Here is a 22,768-nt window from a genome sequence, read left to right as displayed (position 1 = left end):
TCGGCACGCAAGAAAGGTTATTTTAGCTTTTGCGCAAAACTGTGTTAGAGACTACAACGTGCGCCTCGCATATTTGACGTGAACCGAGGCACAGCCAACCCTGCCACTGCACCACGGCTGAAGTGGCTGCACGTTGTACATGCGACTGCTGTTGTGTAGTCCAAATAATTACATAATTTTGCACGCACACAACTCAAAAAACGCTTGCCAAGTGAAGCCGACAAACACACCATTGGTTATCTTTAATTCTGAGGTACAGCATATGTGTGATGGACGGAAGAATGCGAGTTGGATCGGAAAATAGCTTTGATCAGTCCATTATAGCCCAGTCAAAAGTTTTGGCTTTCCCAGCCCCATGAGCCGCCCGGAAGGGGTGGAGACTTAGGTGCCCCATAAAGGCCCCAAAAGCCCCCAAAACATACTTTAAAAAAGGCCTTCCATATTGGAGAAGTGAAGCGCCTGCAGAAATGGGAGCTAAATGCCCGAGCCATTTTTGGGAAAAGGTACTGTCAGCTTATAAAAACCTAAATATCTCTAGGCCCTGCCGTGGCCAATCGGTAGGGCACTCATCTGCCATGCGGCTGACCCGGGCTCAATTGCCAGCCCGGGTCCTTTGCCGGCCCTTCCCCGTCTCTCTCTCCCCACTCGTTTCCTATCACCACCTTCTCTGTCCCGTCATAAATAAAGTCAAAAAGACCCCAAAAATATCTTTAAAAAAAAAAACTAAATATCTCAGCATCTGAAACGCTTAAAAACAAGAAATGAATAGTATTTAAATGCTAAGACCCTCCTCTTCGATTAGAACATGTTCATTCAGCTTTAACAAACCACCCGTAGGGTCATTTTATTTGGCCCGCGAGATCATTTCAAATGTGTATTACAGTTGGCTGACATACATTATTAATATACACCGTAATAAGAAAATTCGTGTGTCACAGGAATATGAGTGGGCCCAGGCCAGTGAAACAGCGCACACTCATATTCAACAGAACATGTGCAGGCACACTTGGTGGTAATCTGTTTCGTGAAATTTAAATATGAGCATTAATTGTGTGAATGCACAATTTTAGTTTAGTAGTTTTCTTTTAAATAAATATTGAGTTTGGCCCACGTTCTCATTCCAGATTTTGATTTTGGCCCTCAGTCAATTTGAGTTTGACACCCCCTACTTAATGTGTCTTTGTTCTTGACCAGTGGGTCGGATATCATGTGCAGAAGGGCTTTCATTGTTAGTTGCACGCACAAGGACAAGCAGCGCGAGAGTAGACCATAAATTTAAGTACCCCTGAGCACACCCCCCCTACAAATGTAATCTCATGCAGCTAGCTACAAATGGGTTTTAACACCGTCAAAGAGCACCAGATCATATTTCAGGAAGGTCAGGGAGGTTTTGTTTTGCATGCTCAGTTTTAAGTAGAGTGCTTTTGCACACCACCTGACCGCACTCAAACAGGTTGTGTTGGATTGGATATAACAAAGACAGTCATTCACAAGAGTAAAAGAAATCATGCACACCATGCATCAGGGCCTCTGACAGCTTTGGCCAGGCCCAGGACAAAGTCGTCTGAACGGGCCCCCCAGCCGCCAAAATACATACAATTTAATAAGGACACAATTCTGGGGCCCCTCTCTTCCATGGGCACAGGACCACTGTCCCCTTTAAATTAAAATAAATGGCATGATTTCACTGTGGCATATTTGATCCATCAAATTCAGTCAAAGTCCTTGTAACCCCTGGAGTCTTCCCACCTAGGTCTAGGGCTTGTGTTTTTGTTTTTTTTAACTCTGAAAACAATGGGATGCCTCTTGTTCCTTTGCCACACTTCAGATGTCTTCCGGCGCAGGTGAATCCAATTGTTTGCTAAAGAGTGCCCACTACAGTCAGAAGGGCGTATTGCACTCCATCACTATCAGAGGAGGGTAATAGTTTCAAGGTTGGCAAATCCTCACAAGCACACGCTCACACACACAAACACAGACATGCACGTGCTTTAAACAAACATCGTCAGGCCACCTCAAATTCAATTCTAGATTCAGTGGGGCTGATGTCAAATAAAAAAGGCAATCAATTAATTGCTTGAAGTTGAAACAATTTGCACAAACCAGAGACATTGTTACACACAGACAGGGCCTTGCCCCATAACACATCTCTACATAGACACAGTGCTGTGTACATTGCATGCAGGCTACAACATACATACACAAACAATACACAATACACAAATAAACACAAACACGAGCACAAACACACACATTAACACGCACACCTTCATCCATGTGCACATGTGCATAAACAAAGCAACATGTCTGCAATGCACTTTGCATAGACAAGTCTATATACTGTAGCTGTGTGCAATACAACAAGTATTGTACACACTAGGGCTGCACAATATATCGAAAATGTATCGAAATCGCAATATCAAGAGTTGCGATATGCGTATCGTGAAAATGACTAAATTATCGTGAACAAGTAAAACATTTCTGTGCAGTCCAATCACTTGCTGAATGTCAACAAAAGCGCAAAAAGCCTGCCATGGTCAAAGCCACGGACCCCATACAGACCGACAAATTAGTGACAAGAAAAACACTCGGCTATATTTCTAGATATCGTTTAAATATCTTTAGAGGCATCACATGCTGTTATCGAGTATTGCATTTTTTTCTGATATCGTGCAGCCCTAGTACACACACAGACGCACTCACTCTTCTGGTCTCCAGAGCTTCCTGCCCGGAGGGAGAAGCTCCCTCTTGTTCATAGGCGCGATGCCAATGGCCGCCTGCATGATGGTAATGAACTTCGCCATCACTATCCGAGGAGGGTAATAGTTTCAAGGTTGGCAAATCCCCACAAGCACGCGCTCACACACACAAACACAGACATGCACGTGCCTGAAGTCCCTTGAAAGCTTTACGTGCTTAAAACAAACATCATCACTCCACCTCAAATTCAATTCTAGATTCACTTGGGCTGATGTCAAATAAAAACAGAATCAATTGCTTCAATTGCTTGAAGTTATAAAGTAAGGTACACACAGAGACGCACTCACTCTTCTGGTCTCCAGAGCTTTCTGCCTGGAGGGAGAAGTTCCCTCTTGTTCAGAGGCGCGATGCCAATGGCCGCCTGCATGATGGTAATGAACTTTTTATACTTCATCGTCATTCCGGCTTAAGTTTAGTTCGTTACCCCCATACACCCTGCATATATGTCCTTAGCTCATCTGCTTCAAGTGCGTCCATTACTTCATCCATCTTTAGTGTAATCGTCCTTGATAAAGCTTACTCACAGACATCTTTTTATTTTAGCTACATGTTCTGCGCGTCAATTCTGTTGTCTTCCAGTGGTTTATCCTTTACTTTTTCTCCGTCGCTTCTCAAATTAAACCTTTTCTTCACTTCCTTCATGTGTATTCCTCATGCTTCATCACTTTCATGTATGTTTTTCATTTGTTCTTCTTCTTCTCGTCACTTCTCGTCTTTCATTGTGTTTTCTTCCCCTTTTGTCCTTTAGGCCTATATTCTATCCTTCATGGGTGTCCTCCAGCCTTCCTTCCATCCTTCCTTCCATCCTTCATGGTGTATTTCCATGTCCATTTTGCATGTCCTTTAAACTCACGTCTGCAATGCATGCCTTCATGCAATATGCTCTTCTTGAGGTCCAAACAACAACACCGCTTAAAACTCCATTGTGGCACACACTAAAAAAACACACAACACGGTCCCTCTGGGAAAAAAATGCTTTAGTGACACATGCAAGCCACGGACACTCTTGAAAAACACACACATGCAACAGCCTCCTCTGAATGTGCACGGACACTGACAGCTGTCCATTTGGTTCTCTGCTTAAAGTGGGAGGGGACAGATAGAGCGAGGGAGATAGAGAGATTGAGAGAGAGAGGGAGAAAAGAGAGAGAGAGAGAGAGAGAGAGAGAGAGAGAGAGAGAGAGAGAGAGCACTGAGAATGGAAATGAAGCAGAAGAGAGAGCATCCTTGTTACATAATCCTCTAACATTACTCTAATAAATGGTCTAGTGAGGGATAATTGTGGTACTAAGCCTACACGGACATATATGTAGATAAAAATGTACAAGGGGGCAGAGAAGGAGAGAGAGAGTGCGAGAGAGAGAGTGCGAGAGAGAGAGCGAAAGAGAGAGCGAAAGAGAGAGAGAGAAAGAGAGAGCGAAAGAGAGAGAGAGAGCGAGAGAGAGAGCGAGAGAGAGAGAGAGAGAGAGAGAGAGAGAGAGAGAGAGACCCTCACAGGCCATGTATGCACATCAGTCGTTTCCCATAATCCCCTATATACGGCTTAACCCACCCATCACCCCCACCCATAGACATACAGTGCACGCACATAGAAAACACATAACCACACCCCCTTCTCCCTCAACCCTTATAATCAACCATCCATACACATGTACTGAATGCAGACCCACATGCAAGTGAACATTGGCACTGCACACATCCCTACTCCCTCCTCAGACCAGTCAAACACACAGCTGCACAGTATGTCTCCGCCTTCAGACGTAAATCAAGAGTTCAACTCAGGTCAGCGTGTGTGTGTGTGTGTGTGTGTGTGTGTGTGTGTGTGTGTGTGTGTGTGTGTGTGTGTGTGTGTGTGTGTGTGAGTGTGAGAGAGGGAGAGAGAGAGAGAGAGAGAGAGAGAGAGAGAGAGAGAGAGAAGTCCATCATGTGTTAATGTATAATATAGGCGTGTTAGTGGATTTATTTGTTCGTAAAAATCAAAATCATATTCGCTTGGTTTTTTTGTCTCGCTATAGTTGTGTAGCGTTAACAATAAACTGTGGCAACCGTAGCCTAGTGGTTAAGGAGATGGGCTTGAAGGTTTGAGGTTCAATTCCCCCCTTCCATTCCCTATCTCACTGCATGGCTGAGGTGCCCTTGAGTAAGGCACCTAACCCCACACTGCTAGAGGGACTGTAACCAATACCCTGTTCCTAATAACTGTAAGTCCCTTAGGTAAGTGTAGCTAAGCGCTTAGCTAAGTGTAATGTAATGTACATTAATTCTGAATGCACGATTTATGATTTATGTTTTGGTGGAATGGAACCACATCACATAACCACATCACATAACCACATTTTAGTCCCCTTGCATTTTCTCTATGATGCTCATCACATGTTTTCTACCACATTAAAAACCAAGGGGAATAAAAACCCAGCTCTTTCCTAATCTTTAATAATCTTCTTCCCCGAATCCTCGCCCTAAAACAGCAATAGACAAATCTTCATCCTGTCTGCGCAAGACTCCGAAATGATCTTGCATAATCAGGGCACAAGGCCAAACCGAGTCATGTAGAGATAGCTCAAGAGTACTCTGTGTGTGTGTATGTGTGTGTGTGTGTGTGTGTGTGTGTATGAATGTCTCTTTGTGTTTTGATTTATCTATCTTATTTATGTATGGCTGTGCCATTGAGTAAAATATAAAATAAAATGTAATGTCCCACTCTCTCCAGTTCTGCCTTTTTATTTGCCCGCTGTTTGAGAGTTGTGCCATATTTCCCAGCGTTCATAGCAGCAGATCTCTATCAGTGAATCGCTGTATGAGCTGTATGATGTGAGCTTTTTAGGCTTAAGCACGTTTTTTTTTTTGGTTGCAGCCTCCCTCCCAAAAGGATCTCCCAAATGCCACTCGGGCTGTAGAGATCATGTGATGAGCTTAGGAGGCACATGGAAGTGTGTGTGTGTGTGTGTGTGTGTGTGTGTGTGTGTGTGTGTGTGTGTGTGTGTGTGTGTGTGTGTGTGTGTGTGTGTGTGTGTGTGTGTGCCCGTGTGTGTGTTTTCACTCTCTGGCGTACAGTATGTTTCTTCAGCGTTTTACACCGTATCTATCTCCTAATTCCTTTACATAAGCGGTGGGGATTCATTGTAATCCTGCTCTTTCTGCTACAGTACATGTGGAACGGGTCGGCACAAAACCACAAACACAAACACACACTCTCACATCCATCTCAACATTACGCAACTAGGAATTTCAGTATGTCAGTTTACTACCATTTCGTCCAAAATTCCCAGGTAAGTGACTGAACCTGCTTTCTGAAATATCCCCCAGAGGCTTTACGTATACACGTCACACACACACAAACACACAAACACACACACACACACACACACACACACACACACACACACACACACACACACACACACACACACACACACACACACACACACACACAGCAGTCTATGCCCTTATTTGACATTTCCTCAAGGGGTAGCCTATATAGGCAATGTGCTTGCTGTTAGGATGTGTCTTTACATGCCAATCACATTTCAAACACCCTATGTTAGATCACACATAGACATAGGTGCGGCATACCCTATATCAGGGGTGGGGAACCTGTGTCTCGAGGGCTATTGATGGCCCTTGAGGCCGTTTTATCCGGCCCTCCAATACAATTTCATTGTTATGCATCTTCACATGAAATATGGCATATGTGTAAAGGAATCTTAGAATTTACATTTGCCAATACCATTACGGTAAGCTATATTCAGGGGACCTAGAAAAGGTGTTGGGTCTGTTTTAAAGGTGGCTGCCTTCAATATAGGCCTTAAGTGTAGGGAGAAATCCTGGTTTGTGTTCATAGTATGGCCCTCTGAGGACTTTTACGGTCACACACACACACACACACACACACACACACACACACACACACACACACACACACACACACACACACACACACACACAATTTTGTTAACTTACAGAACAATGGTGTCTCTTGATGTAAATCTGATCAGGTTAGGACAATGACAACTCCATTCAACATATTGGCTACATAGCAGGCCACAAAGACAACAGCTGAGCCTTAATATTATATACGTGTGAATATAAGTCACAGAGGACAGGCCTGGTCGCCAATACAACAATGTGGGTTAGTTGTTCTACTGTAACAAGTCGAGACAGGCACCCTCACTGAGCCATACTGTAAGGCCTATCTGGTCTGACCGATATTTTCCAAGCGTGTAACTGAATGGCTTGGGCATGCCACGCATGCGCTACAGGTGCCAATCTTACACAAACCTTAGGTTAAATTTATTGACACAAAGTAGCACAATAAGCACGCCAATCAACGACAAGTTCTAGAGAAGAGTCGAGGGTCCAAGTTGCAGGCTCTGTTTGACAGGTGTTCTATTCAGTTTCGGACGGTAAACTGTCGCTCTCTCGCGCACGAACCACGCGAGAACAATGGCCCACCGAAACTGTAAACAAAAGAAACTGGAACCAACATTGGAAACCCAATACGAGACGAACCTACCTGGCAAACTGTTACTTTATGGTCCGTTTGTGGCTGCGCTGATTAAAAGCAGAAACAAGTCCTCAGATGTCCAAAAATGAGTAACAAGAAGCAACAACGTTGCGAAGGAAACTTCCTGATTCTTCAGGTAGGCTAGAACTATGGGCGTGTTCCTGAAACTGCAGGTGAGTTCGTGTCGTGTCGAGTCCGTTCGTAGCAGGTGATCACGTGATGAAAATGGCGTTGGCGTAGCTCTGACAGGAGTTCCCTCCGAAACCAGAGCCAACTGAGGCCGGTGAATGAATCAAAACCTCCCGTTGTTCAGTTAATGGTTGTCAATGATTAAGCAGGCTGAGGTCGCGTCCGGTAAGAACTTTGGAATGTGTGAGGCTGACACACAACTGTGATTTCATGCATGATTCCCCCCGATTTTCACACACAAAAAAACACAAGCCTGGTTCCTGACAAGATGGCAATTTCGTAACTGAACATACACGTTCCTGGGAGATACTGTTACATATAACTCAATCTATCACATCTTTACTTTATCTTCACAACTGGCTGCTGCCACACACACCCACACTAGCGTTCACATACCCAAATAAACACACACACACACACACACACACACACACACACACACACACCGTGATCTCTGGGCACATTCATATTTCTCTCACTAAGTAATACTATTGTTAAAATAAGTGATGTCTGAAATATCAGGTACACTCCTAGATTTTGGACAAAATTGGACACACTCAAAGCATTTCCCCCCCCCCTTTCCCAATCTAATTTTATCTTCATCTCATTTTAACAGCACAACTGAAGTGCAGAGCAGTGGTGGAACAATTGTAGCCTATACAGGGTGACTGGGGAAGACACTGCTCCAACTCCCCATGGCCTGCCAAGATCACAATAGGGGCCCCCCACCAACACCAATATGGGAGAGCCCTGGGTAGGCTTAATGCCCAATGCTTCCCCCCTACACTCCTAGTGGAGAGTTGTTGTTGCTAAAGGCCACATGTTTTGGGTTGCTGTGCAGTAGCAGGGTAGGGTCACCCAGAGGTTGTGTTGCCACTTGCCTTGCCACCTGTCCAGGTTTTTCCTGATTGTAAATGGATGGTAAATGGACTGCATTTATATAGCGCCTTTCCACTCCTTCGAGCACTCAAAGCTCAAAGTGACACACACACACAAAGTGAAAAAAAATACTTTCCTGGACAATGAATGAAGGATACCATTACATTCAAGCAAAAAGGTCGATTGAGTTTGAAATGTCCAGGATTTTTTTTCAGACAGACATGTTGTATTGCATGTAGCTGGACGGAGTGAAAGCTGTATGCATCCACATTTGGAAATGAGGGGAATACCAGGGCTTGACACCGGCGCTGGTAACACTTGGCTGTGGCTGGTAATAATTTCAGTGTCACTAGCCAACTTGATAGTTACCTTATTTAGGTACTATATTTAGGTATACAGAGTAGCCGAAAACAACATTAAATTTGTGGCTAGAATCACTGAATGGCTAGAGAGTTGGGAAAACCACCAGCCACAGGGGCTAGAGTAAATGTCAAGCCCTGGTGAATACCACAATATTACATTACATTACATTACATTGCATTTGGCAGACGCTTTTTAACCAAAGCGACTTTCAAAAGAGGACATAATCAAGCCAACATCACAAGCAAATACAAAGTGCACAGGAGATATACAGAAGATATACAATAGAGAGCGATATGGGTCATTGATTCTCTTCTAGGTCAGTTCTGCATTGGGAAGGGAAGTGCACAGTGGGGAACTGAAATTCTCTTCCTTTTTAATCTATATTCAGTAGCCTACATATTGGTGAGAGACATACCAGGCCGTCAAATAGCCCATTACATTGTTGTATTATGAGAATCAGAACCCTGCAAGGATGACGTATGACCACTATTTTGTCAGAGAGAGTAGAGACAGAGAGGTTCCATTGGCCCATTGTTTCCTGGTTCTATTATGGCCCCCTTTAGGCAGACCTAGGCAGACCTAAGGACTGTTCTATTCATTGTAGGAGCATTATGACACGCCCCTTTAGGCAGACCGGAACCTGGTCATGTTAGGTGCCCATAGAAACCTATTATGTTGGCATATCTCTATTAAAGAATCTCTGGTTTTGTCTTCTCATTGGCATTCTACTTGTATACTGTAGAATGCTAGCCTGGGAACTCCCATAGGCCTACTGCCTTAAGTTCTACACAATCATTTCGATCTGAAAGACAGTCTGGCGAGGATGACTCATCATGGGCCCAAGATCATGGGCCCTGTGTCATAATAGCCAAGTATTCTGCCCCCTACGGAATTTACAATAGGCAACTCCCCAGACCTAATCTCAAGTAGAATGCCAATGAGAGGACAAAATAGTGGTCACACATCATCCTTGTAGGGTTCTGATGTACTATGCACTATAGGACATTCCCACCAACTAGTTCTCTGTCATATCTGATATGTGTGCTTGTAATTTCCAATAAAGTAGATTTCAGGGTATTGGAGGGTAACATCATGCCAGCTTTACTTTCCAAAATCAGAGTACATATAGTCACAGGGAACTGCAACCTACATTCTTGACTAATATTTAATTTCCAAATGAAAAGAAGCACAGATGGCAGATGTCAGATGTCATGTATGTTTGTGTGTTTTTTGGTATTCAGTACAAGGAAATCCAATTGTCCCTGGACATAAATCAAAACCCAAGATAAATAATCTCCAATCAAAAATACAACATACAGCACAATAGAGTCAGGAATGGCATCTTATCCTTTTATTACGTATTTTATAACACAGATAGGAATGGTGTCTCATAGATTCACTATGCATATATTTCATAGCATATACAGTATAAGCATTCATAACTTTGCATGGCTATAAATAAAATAAAGCATAACTTACAGATGGCATATGATTCATAAATATGCCATCTTCCTAAACCAGCCACACACTTGTGCTCTTTCATGAAACAATCATGCTGGTCTGTATATTTATTACATGGCGCATATGTAAACAAACTCCATGGGTAAAAGTGAAGGCACCATCTGCACATTTCCCAAAACTGTGACCATGCTTCAATCTCAGTTCTCAAAGTGAGAAGTCCGCACACTTCAAATCCTTTTTGTTGTCTTTTATTATTTCTTAAATATTATATTATATTTATGAAATAATACAAGACAACGAAAAGCATATTAAGTGTGCAGACTTCTGCCTTTGAAAAGTACAGTTGGCCTTCGCCCTGCACCGTTTCCTGGGATGTGCACAATCCTCTCCTTCAACTACACAGTAAATTCTGCAGTGCTCATTTAACACTTACAGAGTTCATTTGAGTCCATTTGGATTTAAATGAACTCTGTAAGTGTTGAATTAACACCACACCATTTACTGTATACATGCTGCCATCTCAGCAAGACTGCTACATCCTCCCCATCATCACTGTCTGAATCATCTCTCTTTCAAACTCTGCGATCCAGAAAAGCTAGAGCTGATGCACAATCAGTCAGTGACTCAGACAGTTCTCTATGCCAGTGGTTCCCAACCTTTTTCTTCAGGGACCCATGTTTTTACCATTTTAAGCTTTGGTGACCCAATCGCGCGCGTGTTTTCTGCAAAAACTCAGTAGTTACTGTATCATTTTATTCCTCAAATTGTCTTCAGTCAAATATAGAATAACTGTTTAATGTATCACATACATTTTGTTGCTTCTATCCATATATTAGTTTAAATGCTTTGTCATTTATTCAAATTTTGTATTAAAATTAAACCCCTTAAAATCAAGAGGGCTTCGCGACCCACTGTGGATCTTTGGCGACCCATAGGTTGGGTCCCGACCCATAGGTTGGGAACCACTGCTCTATGCTATGCACACAAATGGCAAATAATGTCATAATCTGCTTAAGAACATTATTTACATTATTGATGAATTCACACAAATGCACATAACTACTAGTAGTAACTACTAGTAACTACACTGTATTAGTCTGTGAAAAAAGTGTGCCCAAAAGTCATCATTTAAAATTGACAAACATTTCATGGGAAATTCAACCAATAAGGCAAGTTGGGCCAGAAAATAACTTTCTCTCCATTGACTTCTTCCCATTCATTATTTTTTTGTGATCTTAGGTCCCATGGAGGGCTGTACCACACAGGCATATTTTACTGCTTGGGATGGAGGGGGGACTGGGAGGGTCAAGCACTGGTGTCACTTTTACCTTTTGTGCACTTAGCTTTGAAAACCTGCTGCTACTAAGTATTGTACCCCAAACACAATTCCGTTGCCTTTTTTTGACAATGACAACAAACTCTTGAATCTTGAATCTTGGCTTCAAATGTGATGGATAAACGATCCTTGATCCTTGACATGGAGAGGGGTTCAAAGAGGGGGAGATGCCACTGCCGTGATGAGAATGGGGCAAGGCAGGGGTGTCGTTCAGGGCGGGTTAAGTGGGACTGAGTCACCAGGGCCCCATGTGTATAGGGGGCCCACAAACAGTCTGATTTATGTAGATATATGGCTGGGGGGTGGGGGGGGGTCCATTGGAGCTGATTGTACATAGGGCCCACAATTTGCCGCTATGCCCCTGGGACAGGGCTTAAGAGACGGAGGGAACTGCAGTAAGGGGGAGGGGCATGGATGGAGATTACATGAAATGGGAAAGGATTCAGATTAGACAGACTGCCTTTAGGTGGAGAGGCCGGACACACATATATGGCACACATTTACATAGTTCATGTCCTTAACGGTTGATTTGAAGAGTGCTCTGCACAAGAATATCCAGGTCCGCACAAATGGAGGAAAATAAAACATGTGATTGGACACTAATGGCTTGACCGAAGAAGCCATTACAACGTAGACGAGCTCTATCTGTCCGAATGACAGTCACTCAGAGTTCATTTGTTTGGCTAGTGCCGCGTTGTAATCCTAACTAGCGGTTCATCTGTTTGACGTCTCGACTCATAATCTGAAGTGAAGGACGGTTCATCTGGTAATGCCTGATAATCATCACTCAGGGGTCGTTTGGCAGTCCCTGATTATCACCATCACTTGGTTAGGTGATGCTAGTTGAGGCCTACTCAGGGCGTAGTAGTAGCAGCAGTGTATAGGAGACAGTGAAAGGCCTCGGTGGTGGATGCAGCGTGGACTCTGCCCAGCAGAGGTCGCTGTTGGAGCATGGATGAAGAGGCCACGCGTCACATGTCGTTTCTAGTCTTCATTAGGAGAACCCTGCTCTCGGTCACTAGAGGAACATAAACACACACATAAACACACACACACACACACAAATGCACATGTTCATGTTCATGTCACAGTAGGCTACATAGAGTGCATTCCTGGCAAGTGCAGAATCTCTTTATTAACAATTTTGTGCAACAGACTAAAGACAATTGCACAACATGAAAATAGAATCAACTAAAACAACTTAACAACTTAAAAGCAAGACAATATAAAAAGCACACACATTGCTGCCGCCCCCTCATAAGATTCCCGATTGATTTGTTTTTTTTAAAAAACACAACTACACGTGCAATTGCATTCCTAATTAAATTCCCAATGAATTTGTGTGCATCCTTTCAAGCACAACTACAAACAAACTTACATTCACTACACACAAACAAAGTTTTGCGAGGGCCCGCACACCTTGTAGGTTTCTTTTTCAGCAGGTTCAGCTTTTCGGAGTACTTCAGTCATCCGTTGTCAAATAGAAGAGCGTGATACAGCTTCTTTAGGATTCATCACTTCATTTTTGGTGTGCTGACGTTTCGGCACTCAGCCCTCATCACTCAGACTCTGATGAAGGCCTAATGCCGAAACGTCAGCACACCAAAAATAAAGTGGTGAATCCTAAAGAAGCAGTGTCGTACTCTTCTATTTGACAACTTACATTCACTACACACAACACACACGACTAGACATGCTCACAAAGTCACGCACAGGGCTCACCAAGTAGACATCCAGCTCGGAGCAGTTGGAGGAGGGGGACGTGGGCGGGGTTTTCGCCGGGGGCGTGGAGGAAAGGACGAGAGTGGCGCTGGACCCACGCCGCTCATCCCTGTGGTCGCCACGACAACAGACATTAAAGGACCATTTGTACCACGAGGAACAACAATAACAATCATAATAATAACTATCAATAGATGATTTGACATTGTAACCCTGTGGGCTTTCAGGAAGCTAATAAGCATTGGATGTTTTACTATACGTTGCTGATATGCATACTCTCATCCTTGTAATGCATGAAAACTGTGGTTCACATGCAAAGATACGGCAGGCCTATGGGTCACTCCATGCCAACTCATCACAGAAGCATCCAAACACAAGACAAAACTTTACAGTAAGGAGTTGGGAGCTATAACAGAGATTCTTTAAGTATAGAGATATGCTAATGTAATAGGTTGCTATGGGCACCTAACATGACCAGGTTCCGGTCTGCCTAAAGGGGCTTGACATAATGCTCCTAGCATTGAATAGAACAGTCCTTAGGTCTGCCTAGGTCTGCCTAAAGGGGGATTTCCCCCCTCTCCCCCTTGCAATAATAGAACCCGGAAACAATGGGCCAACGGAACCTCTCTCTCTCTACTCTCTCTGGCTATAATGTTCCACTTGTCCCTTTGGGAAGTGTGTGAATCTCCTTGATTTTTTTCAGCCAAATCTGAGATGGTCGTGCGGGATGATTCAGTGATTCGGCGTGGAATGACGACCCCTATGTGTGTTGGCATCAATCAGGCATGACGAGCTACCTGTCATCTTCCGCTGAGGACAGAGAGAGGGCGGAACACGCCTCACTCAGGACGGCCGTTGATGGCACCACGTCAGGTTGGACTCCGCTGGACATTTCTGTACACATAAAAAATACACAAGTCAACACACACAGCCATACACAGATACCGCCATACTGCAGCAAACAGGAGTGCAGTAACCATAGGGATATATAGCAGGCGAAATGAGCGAGGCAAAAAGAGACGAAATTCAGTGTTCCATTCTGACTGCTCAACTGCCATCAGGTCGCCACGGCGAATCAAATGGTGTGTGTCCACTTTCTCACGTGAACTCCAGACAATTGGCGCCGTACGGCAGCCTCCACAGCTGGTGTGTGTGTGTGTGTGTGTGTGTGTGTGTGTGTGTGTGTGTGTTTGAAAGCGCCTTGAGTCAACTTAATAATTGTGATACTGCACTATATAAATACATCTATTGTATTCTATTGTATTGTGTGTGTGTGTGTGTGTGTGTGTTTGAAAGCGCCTTGAGTCAACTTAATAATTGTGATACTGCACTATATAAATACATCTATTGTATTCTATTGTATTGTATTCATTGTATTGTATTGTATTGTATTGTATTGTGGGAGGATTGGTGTGGAGAAGTGTGGTGACCTGGGCTGTCGAGGCCACCTTATCTGCATGGGCCTTGCGGAGGGAGGTTTTACTAACGTTCTACCGCCAGACTCTGCTAGTTGGCATCCATAACACATGTGTAGTGCATTGTGGGAGGTGTGGTGTGGTGTGGCTACCTGGGCTATCGAAAAAGTTTAAAAGTTAATTTAGAGCCCTGTTAACATTCTACCGCCGCAGTCTGATTGTTGGCATCCGTTACACATGTGCAGTGCATTGTGGGATGTGTGGTGTGGTGACGCGTGAACGCGAGGCTGACCAGGCTCTGGGTCTTGCGCTAGGCCTATATAAATACATGTAGTATCAGTATTGTTTTGTATTGTGTTGTATTGAATTGTATTATGTTTTTGTTTATGTTTATGTATTGTGGGAGGTGTGGTGTGGTCTGTTGTGGTGACCTGGGCTGTCCAGGCTGGCCATGCTCTGGGTCTTGCGTCCCTGCTGCTGCTGTTCCTCCTCCGTGTGTGTAGAGAGCATCTCCTGCGAGGCGGACCGCTGAGGCCCCTTCTGCAGAGAGGCACGCTTCCTACGAGACGACATCCCTCTCAATGCTAGACAGGGAAAGAGACAGACAGAGAGAGAGAAACAGACAGATAGATTAACAGAGGGAGGGAGAATAATAGACTGTGTGTGTGTTTGTGTCTGTGTGTCTGTGTGTGTGTGTGTGTGCGCGCTTCCTATGAAACGTCATCCCTCGCAACGCTACAGGACACAGAGAGAGAGAAAGAGACAGACAGACGAAGGGACTGAGAACTTGATAGTGACAGAAAGAGTAATAGACACAGGTTGTAATACATGGCATTTTGCCTAGTAAGAGAGAGAAATTGTGTGTGTGTGTGTGTGTGTGTGTGTGTGTGTGTGTGTGTGTGTGTGTGTGTGTGTGTGTGTGTGTGTGTGTGTGTGTGTGTGTGTGTGTGTGTGTGTGTGTGTGTGTGTATGTGTATGTATGTGTGTGTGTAAGAGAGACAGAGATGCTCTACTACTCACGGTGGACCTTCTTGAAGACTGTACTGCCCATAAACCTCAGGAATCGATCGGCATAAAAATTGGGCCTGTGCACAGAGATGGTGTCCTAGAAGACACACACACACATAAACATGTTCTTTATATTTTCAGGATGCAGAACATCATGTATATCTCTCTTGGCGCATGCACACACAGACACACACACACACACACACACACACACACACACACACACACACACACACACACACACACACACACACACACACACACACACACACACAAACACACAGCAGTCTTACCCCATCATGAACTAGGGCTTTCCACGAGTGCTCCACTTTCTTGATGAATCTACAAATTTGTAAATAATAATGATGAGCGTTACTATTGGTATTACATCAACAACACCTTTCACATTCTCTCAAAGATATAAGAAAAAGCTGATGGGTGCACAACTCAACCAAACCGCGGACATTAATTAACCCATTTTAGCCTGATGACTCGTACATGTTGTTTGACCTTTGGTGCCTGGAGACACATATACGCTGCATTCAGGCTCCTGAGATTTTAGCTTTTTTCATACAAATGTGGGTATGTTACAGCTGAATGGACACATTCTAATGCAAGCTGAGGGTCTTATGGTTTAAGTGCAACTTATTTCATGTTTTTATGTGCATCAGAGGCTAAGATATTTTTAGGTTTTTATAGGCTGAGGGCAACTTTCCCAACAAGGGCTTAGGCATTCAGCAGGAGTTTTTTGCACACGCTTTAGGCATCAATGGGTGAACTGACCTGTAGGACTGCAGAATGTCAATGATCCCCAGGAAAATCAGCAACTTCTCATCTTTATGCTTGGCAGGAATGCCACCCAGCCTAAACACACACACACACACACACACACACACACACACACACACACACACACACACACACACACACACACACACACACACACACACAGTTCAGTACTTTTATTTGGATCGTCGTCACACAGGGAAGGATTACAGATCCAGACATTATGGCGATATGTTTGGCCCTCATAATTTGGCCCTTGGGGAAAAATAATTGGAGACCACTGATATGCTGCACAATAAATTGTAGTATGTATTACTAAATTATAATGCTGGACTCATGTCTGATCATTGAGCATGGGTTTTGGAGTTTTAGTATGTAGAATAATACATATTATGTTAATACTTTGTATGTATAATACCGTACTCAGGTCTCGTCGTCGAGCATGGGTTTGGAACATACGTATGTGTGTATTATGTATGATACTATTCAGTATAATACGGGACTCACGTCTCGTCGTCGAGCATGGGTTTGTAGACCACTGTATAATACTATTTAGTAGGACTCACGTCTCGTCGTCGAGCATGGGTTTGGAGGGTTTGAGGGAGGCCTTCCCGTCGCCCTGGATGGACTCGAGTGCGGTAGAGTAGAGCACCTTCTGCTTCTTGCTGTCGCCCCGGCCTCCCCTCTCCCGTAACCCCCGCTCCAGAACATGCACCCCCAGCAACAAGCTGTAGTCCATGATCTTGAAACTCTCCAGAACCTACACAGACACACGTGCATAGACACATGCACACACGCATAGACACACACGCACAAACACACAGGCGCGCGCATACACACACACACACACACACACACACACACACACACACGCATAGACACGCAAATGCAATCACACACACGCACACACACACACACACACACACATACACACACATCCTTGTTATTAAACATTATTGTCACATATTACAAACCTTAAAGCTCTCCATAACCTACACACACACACACACACACACATACACACACACACACACACACACACACACACACACACATACAGGCACACACACACACACACACACACACACACACACACACACACATACAGGCACACACACACACACACACACACACACACACACACACACACACACATCCTTGATAATAAACATTGGCCTTGTTTCCATGATACATTTATTTCAGAATTCACTTTAATTCTGAATAAAACTTAATTCCGCTTTGAAAACGACATGTAAACACTTCACAATTCGAAATTAAATGACAGATCAAAGTAAACTCGACGGAACTACTCAATTCGGAATTAGAAACGTCATGTAAACATAGCCATTGTCACATATTACAAACCGTGTGTTAGTATAAAAGCACTTGCAGACACCATAAAAGCCAGTTGTGTAGCAGGCTCCCCGTATGCCCAGCAGGGGGAGCATGTGAACACGATAAGAGACTTCACAATCATTTAGACCAGCGTTTCCCAACCTTTTTTGTCTTGTGTACCCCCTATGCCTTTTTGTTGCACCACGAGTACCCCCTAACCCATGTTCTATATCTCTTCCTCTATCCTAATGTAACTATGCTCCATACATTTGTTCAAATTAAATTTCTCCACGTACCCCCTGCAATGTGCTCGCGTACCCCTAGTGGTACACGTACCCCTGGTTGGGAAACAATCATTTAGACACACACACACGCACACCGGGACGCCGACAGGGGGTGGCAAAGGGGTCAGTTGTCCCGGGCCCAGGGAGAGGAGGGTCCCAGAATTGGGCTCTCATTACATTGTATGTATTGAATGAGGGGCCCATTCAACTGAATTTGTCCTGGGCCCGACCAAAGATGTCAGCGGCCCTGCACACAGACACACATGCATGCTCACTGTATGCGCAGTATGCAGGTCACAACATAAACACACAAACATATACTGTATGTCCACAAACATGCTTTCGTGGCATGTGTCCTCTGGTATCTTATGTAGGTCAGATACTTTACCCCATTTGTCCATCTGGTGTGTGTGTGTGTGTGTGTGTGTGTGTGTGTGTGTGTGTGTGTGTGTGTGTGTGTGTGTGTGTGTGTGTGTGTGTGTGTGTGTGTGTGTGTGTGTGTGTGTGTTTGTAAAGGTATTTTTGTAGGTGTCAACCCCTCCTACAGGAAGTGAAACTCCTGTTAACCAGGAGTTCCTCATATAACTCATTACAAAAACATGCGACAAAAATCAATATGTGGTTGAAATATTATTTCATTTTATATCGCTTAAATCATGTACTGTATGATAAAGCGATGCTAGGCATTTCTGGAGCTGCCAGCTGACATGCCAGCTAAAAAATCTTAAAAATGTTTTAAATCCTTCAAACGTTAACATTTTTTTCATGCCAGAGTACACAGTCAGATTTAACTATGGAAAGTATATTTGCAATGTTTGCTAAGTTGTCAATCAAAAACAAAAAACCGGTCGGGAGTATCATGTTCACCAGTTGATGCCACTTAGGCCGAAGATACTATGCTTGTGTGCCTACAGTAAAACTATGCATGCAACCACATGTGACCAAGCTCACATACTTGTTTTAGGACGACCGGAGCACTTCGCACTATACTGGACGTATCATCTAGGGGGCAGATAACCAACTGGGTTCTCATTAAAGGTGCACTGTGTAGGACGGTGGCCAGAAATAAACTTACCGTGCCTTGGCCATACTAGTAAATATTGGTTTATTATTCAGAAACTATTCATGAAAAGATCAAATTTGGCAATAGGCAGCACAGTTTCAATGAGCTGCATAGTTGCAATACCTACTCTGGCCACTCTGCACCACCATCTTACACAGTGCACCTTTAAAGCAGCGAGGCAAAAGGAAAATATGCCAGAGTGTGTTCTTTTTAAAGCCAGTATAAGATAACCTCCAATGTGAAAGAGAGGAGTAGGGGAATTACAAACATCTTGGCTCGATTTACCCTGAGCCAGGAGGAGTAGGACAACTCCCCAAAATCTCAGCTATTCAACATCGCTATAGCAACGCTAAGATAAAGCGCCACCTATGCACACTTTTTTTTCATCTAAATTTAAAATAGTTTTTTTATATTTATGTGCTCTCCCCCATCCTCCTCCATGACTGAGGTACCCTGAGCATGGTACCGTCCTGCTCCCTTGGGGCGCCTTTGGCGGCTGCCCCCTTGCAGGGGTTAGGCATAAATGCAGATTGTGTGCGGTGTGCACTTGTGTGTTGAGGAGTGCTGTGTCACAATGACAATGGGAGTTGGAGTGTGCCAGTGGGGCTTTCACTTCACTTAAAAAACTCTGTTGGTAAAACTCCATTCATGTGTAAACGAAAGGACCAGTTTTTATTATGAAAAAAACCCTATAATACCCATGATTGGACGGTGTAGGACTGTGTTTTACAGTTATTTGAGCACACACACATATTGCTATGCTGCTCCCTGCATTCTAAAATGCACTTTCACTTACATGCATTCACACACACGCTCACACACTGACGCGCACACACACTCACACTTTCCAACACAACACTCTGTGAAGCGTCCTTGGGTGTTTTGAAAGGCGCTATATAAAACGAAAGTATTACTATTATTAAATGGTCACAAGGTGTAAATGCACATTGGAACACGCGGCAGACTGACTGCCGGCCTGCGTGGATGACGCGAGCAGAATGAACTACCAACAGCTGTACATGTAACTGGAATCTTAGCGTGACTCCCCCAACCTCTAAGTAGCTATGACTTCATAGCATAAGGGAAGGGGTGCGTGGGGGATGTGTGTGTGTGTGTGGGGGGGTAATCCCCAAATCTAAACATTTCACACATCACCATGACCATGCAAAATCAAATCACCAGTTAAGTTATGTGCTGTACGTATGTACTGCACTTTAAAAACATCAGATGACTGATTACATCACAACTCACGCATTAATTAAAGCCTGTGTGCGTGTGCATTTCTGTGCGTGTGTGTGTGGACCCCCCAACACTGCTACATAGTCACGACTGCCGTGCGTCAAATCACTAAGCTCTTTAATGGCTCTGGGCAGGGAGTGGTACGCAGTGTGGCATTCTGTGTGTGTGTGTGTGTGTGTGTGTGTGTGTGTGTGTGTGTGTGTGTGTGTGTGTGTGTGTGTGTGTGTGTGTGTGTGTGTGTGTGTGTGTGTGTGTGTGTTGCTATGAGAGAGAGGTACAGTCCCTAATCTTACTCAAGCCACGCAAAGGAGCCAAAGTCTCTCTCTCTCTCATTCGCTCTCTCTCATTCGCTCTCTCTCTCTCGTTCTCTCTCTCTCGCTCTCTCTCTCTCTCTCTCTCTCTCTCTCTCTCTCTCTCTCTCTCTCTCTCTCTCTCTCTCTCTCTCACACACACACACACACACACACACACACACACACACACACACACACACACACACACACACACACACACACACACACACACACACACACACACACACATCCTGAGCCCACCAACCAAAGCCTGCCAGGAACAGATCAGCCAAATACTTATTTTGCATGTTTACGCAACACACTGATGACACAGCTGTTCCCCCAACACACGTTCTCATGTGGAGAGGCAAGTTGTTTGTATTGGGGGGATACGGTACAGTACATTTGTATGTGTGAGTTTGGATGTTCTGGGAGCATATGTGTGTATACTAAACAGCTCAGTTTGTTTGTTTGTGTGTGAGTAGGCGGGTGCGTATGTATATGAACAAAGGGATAGTGTGTGTGTGTGTGTGTGTGTGTGTGTGTGTGTGTGTGTGTGTGTGTGTGTGTGTGTGTGTGTGTGTGTGTGTGTGTGTGTGTGTGTGTGTGTGTGTGTGTGTTATTTTACCCGACAGTCTCTCTTCAGGGTCTTCATCAGGGTGCTGTGTGTGTGTGTGTGTGTGTGTGTGTGTGTGTGTGTGTGTGTGTGTGTGTGTGTGTGTGTGTGTGTGTGTGTACTTACTCTACAGTCTCTCTGCAGCGTCTTCATCAGGGCGCTGTGTGTGTCCGGGTCGAAGAAGATCCCGTCCTGCATCATCTCCTGAAAATCCAGGTCCTACACACACACACACACACACACACACACACACACACACACACACACACACACACACACACACACACACTAATGAACACACAGGCACCACTAGGGGTGTAAATCACAGCCTCTATGATGATATGATTTTAAATTGATTTCTTAAGTCAGCGATTCGATTATTTTCGATACTTAAGAATGCCCCACGATATGACACTAGTTTAGATTAGATTTTTTTTCCAATTACTTTCATGTTATGGAGCTAGGGCATTGGGCAGGGGCCAGCGATTTCGATTATTTTCGATACTTAAAGTGATGGATCGAAGTAGATTCACCCTATTCGGCTTGTGTGGTAACTTTGGAGATACTGCCAAGATCCATTAGCGCTTGTACTAAGCTATTCGGGATCACTCTGTAACTCGGCAAATGTTCGGCCAAGGTAGAAAAAACTTTGGCTGGGCTACTTGACTGATGTCACGCCTCAAATGACACTAGGGTGAATCTACTCCGAAACATCACTGTAGCCCCTTAATGCGCGACCTACCTCCAGTGGCACGCTGTAATATTCATTGAAATGTAACTACCATAGCACTACAATACTATGACACAACACAGGCCCTTAAGTAATGCACCACGACTTGGTCATTACCATACTGGTAACAACAATGTATAAAGCCGCATCTTAAGAGGTTAAGAATGCCCCACGATGCGATGCGATTAGATTCGATCGTCGACCTTGGATCGGGGCATTGATACGTATCGATCAGGCCTTGACACTGACACCTGCCAACCGGCCAAATGCTGGTAAAACTTGGCTGTGGCTGGTAATAATTTCAGTGTCACTAGCCAATTTGGCAGGTAGCTTATTCTCTGGTATAACATATCAGAATAGCTTATATTCTGCACTTTGCCCCGTGTGTATCAATTGTTTGTATTGAAGTTCAAGAAAAAGCTCAGTTACTAAGTTTCTCTTTGTTTGATTAGATTGTTTGATTCAATGTAGAAAGCTGTGCACTCATCTTCTTCCTGCTTTAGCACCTCATCTTCTGAGGTTAGATGTACGGCGTCATGATAAAGAAATAAAACAATACCACGTTTGTGGCTAGTAGAATAACTGAATGGCTAGTGACTCAGGGAAACCACTAGCCATGGTGGCCGGCAAGTGAAAAAGTTAATGTCAAGCCCTGGTATGGATGATTATTTACAGCCCTACCTTGAAGGTGGGCGAGGACTTGGTGCGCTCCTTCCGGGACGCCCGCCGCTTGTAGGTGGAGCCCTTCAGGTCGTACTTGTAGTGCATCCTCATCGCCCGCGGCA

General features: G+C 44.2%; 2 protein-coding genes across 5 annotated transcripts in view; both read right to left on the bottom strand.

Moving 5' to 3' along the window:
- Positions 1-7,400, bottom strand: part of tjp2a (tight junction protein 2a (zona occludens 2)) — a 38,840-nt gene extending 31,440 nt beyond the window's left edge. Inside the window, exon 1 of one of the 2 annotated variants that reach the window (XM_063212270.1) lies at positions 7,274-7,400. Coding sequence is in view for 1 of the 2 variants with exons in the window: in XM_063212271.1 (XP_063068341.1) it covers positions 3,048-3,160 (113 nt within the window). In the remaining variant the exon portion in view is untranslated. Of the gene's footprint in view, positions 1-3,047; positions 3,503-7,273 lie in introns of those variants that run through there. The other variant, XM_063212271.1, reaches the window with a different exon arrangement.
- A 3,040-nt stretch (positions 7,401-10,440) lies between these two features.
- Positions 10,441-22,768, bottom strand: part of pip5k1ba (phosphatidylinositol-4-phosphate 5-kinase, type I, beta a) — a 33,304-nt gene continuing 20,976 nt past the window's right edge. For 2 of the 3 annotated variants that reach the window (XM_063212731.1, XM_063212732.1), the window contains exons 7-16: positions 22,665-22,768; positions 21,380-21,472; positions 16,990-17,183; positions 16,421-16,501; positions 15,931-15,979; positions 15,650-15,734; positions 15,061-15,213; positions 14,012-14,108; positions 13,206-13,323; positions 10,441-12,510 (exon numbers count right to left, since the gene is read on the bottom strand). The exon at positions 22,665-22,768 is cut by the window's right edge and continues 103 nt beyond it. In XM_063212731.1, the coding sequence (XP_063068801.1) occupies positions 12,508-12,510; positions 13,206-13,323; positions 14,012-14,108; positions 15,061-15,213; positions 15,650-15,734; positions 15,931-15,979; positions 16,421-16,501; positions 16,990-17,183; positions 21,380-21,472; positions 22,665-22,768 (977 nt within the window). In that variant the 3' untranslated portion in view covers positions 10,441-12,507. The remainder of the gene's footprint in view (positions 12,511-13,205; positions 13,324-14,011; positions 14,109-15,060; positions 15,214-15,649; positions 15,735-15,930; positions 15,980-16,420; positions 16,502-16,989; positions 17,184-21,379; positions 21,473-22,664) is intronic. The other variant, XM_063212733.1, reaches the window with a different exon arrangement.

This window comes from Engraulis encrasicolus, chromosome 12 (assembly GCF_034702125.1).
Source record: "Engraulis encrasicolus isolate BLACKSEA-1 chromosome 12, IST_EnEncr_1.0, whole genome shotgun sequence".
Taxonomy (NCBI): Eukaryota; Metazoa; Chordata; class Actinopteri; order Clupeiformes; family Engraulidae; genus Engraulis; species Engraulis encrasicolus.
This window is presented reverse-complemented; position numbering and strand designations above follow the sequence as displayed.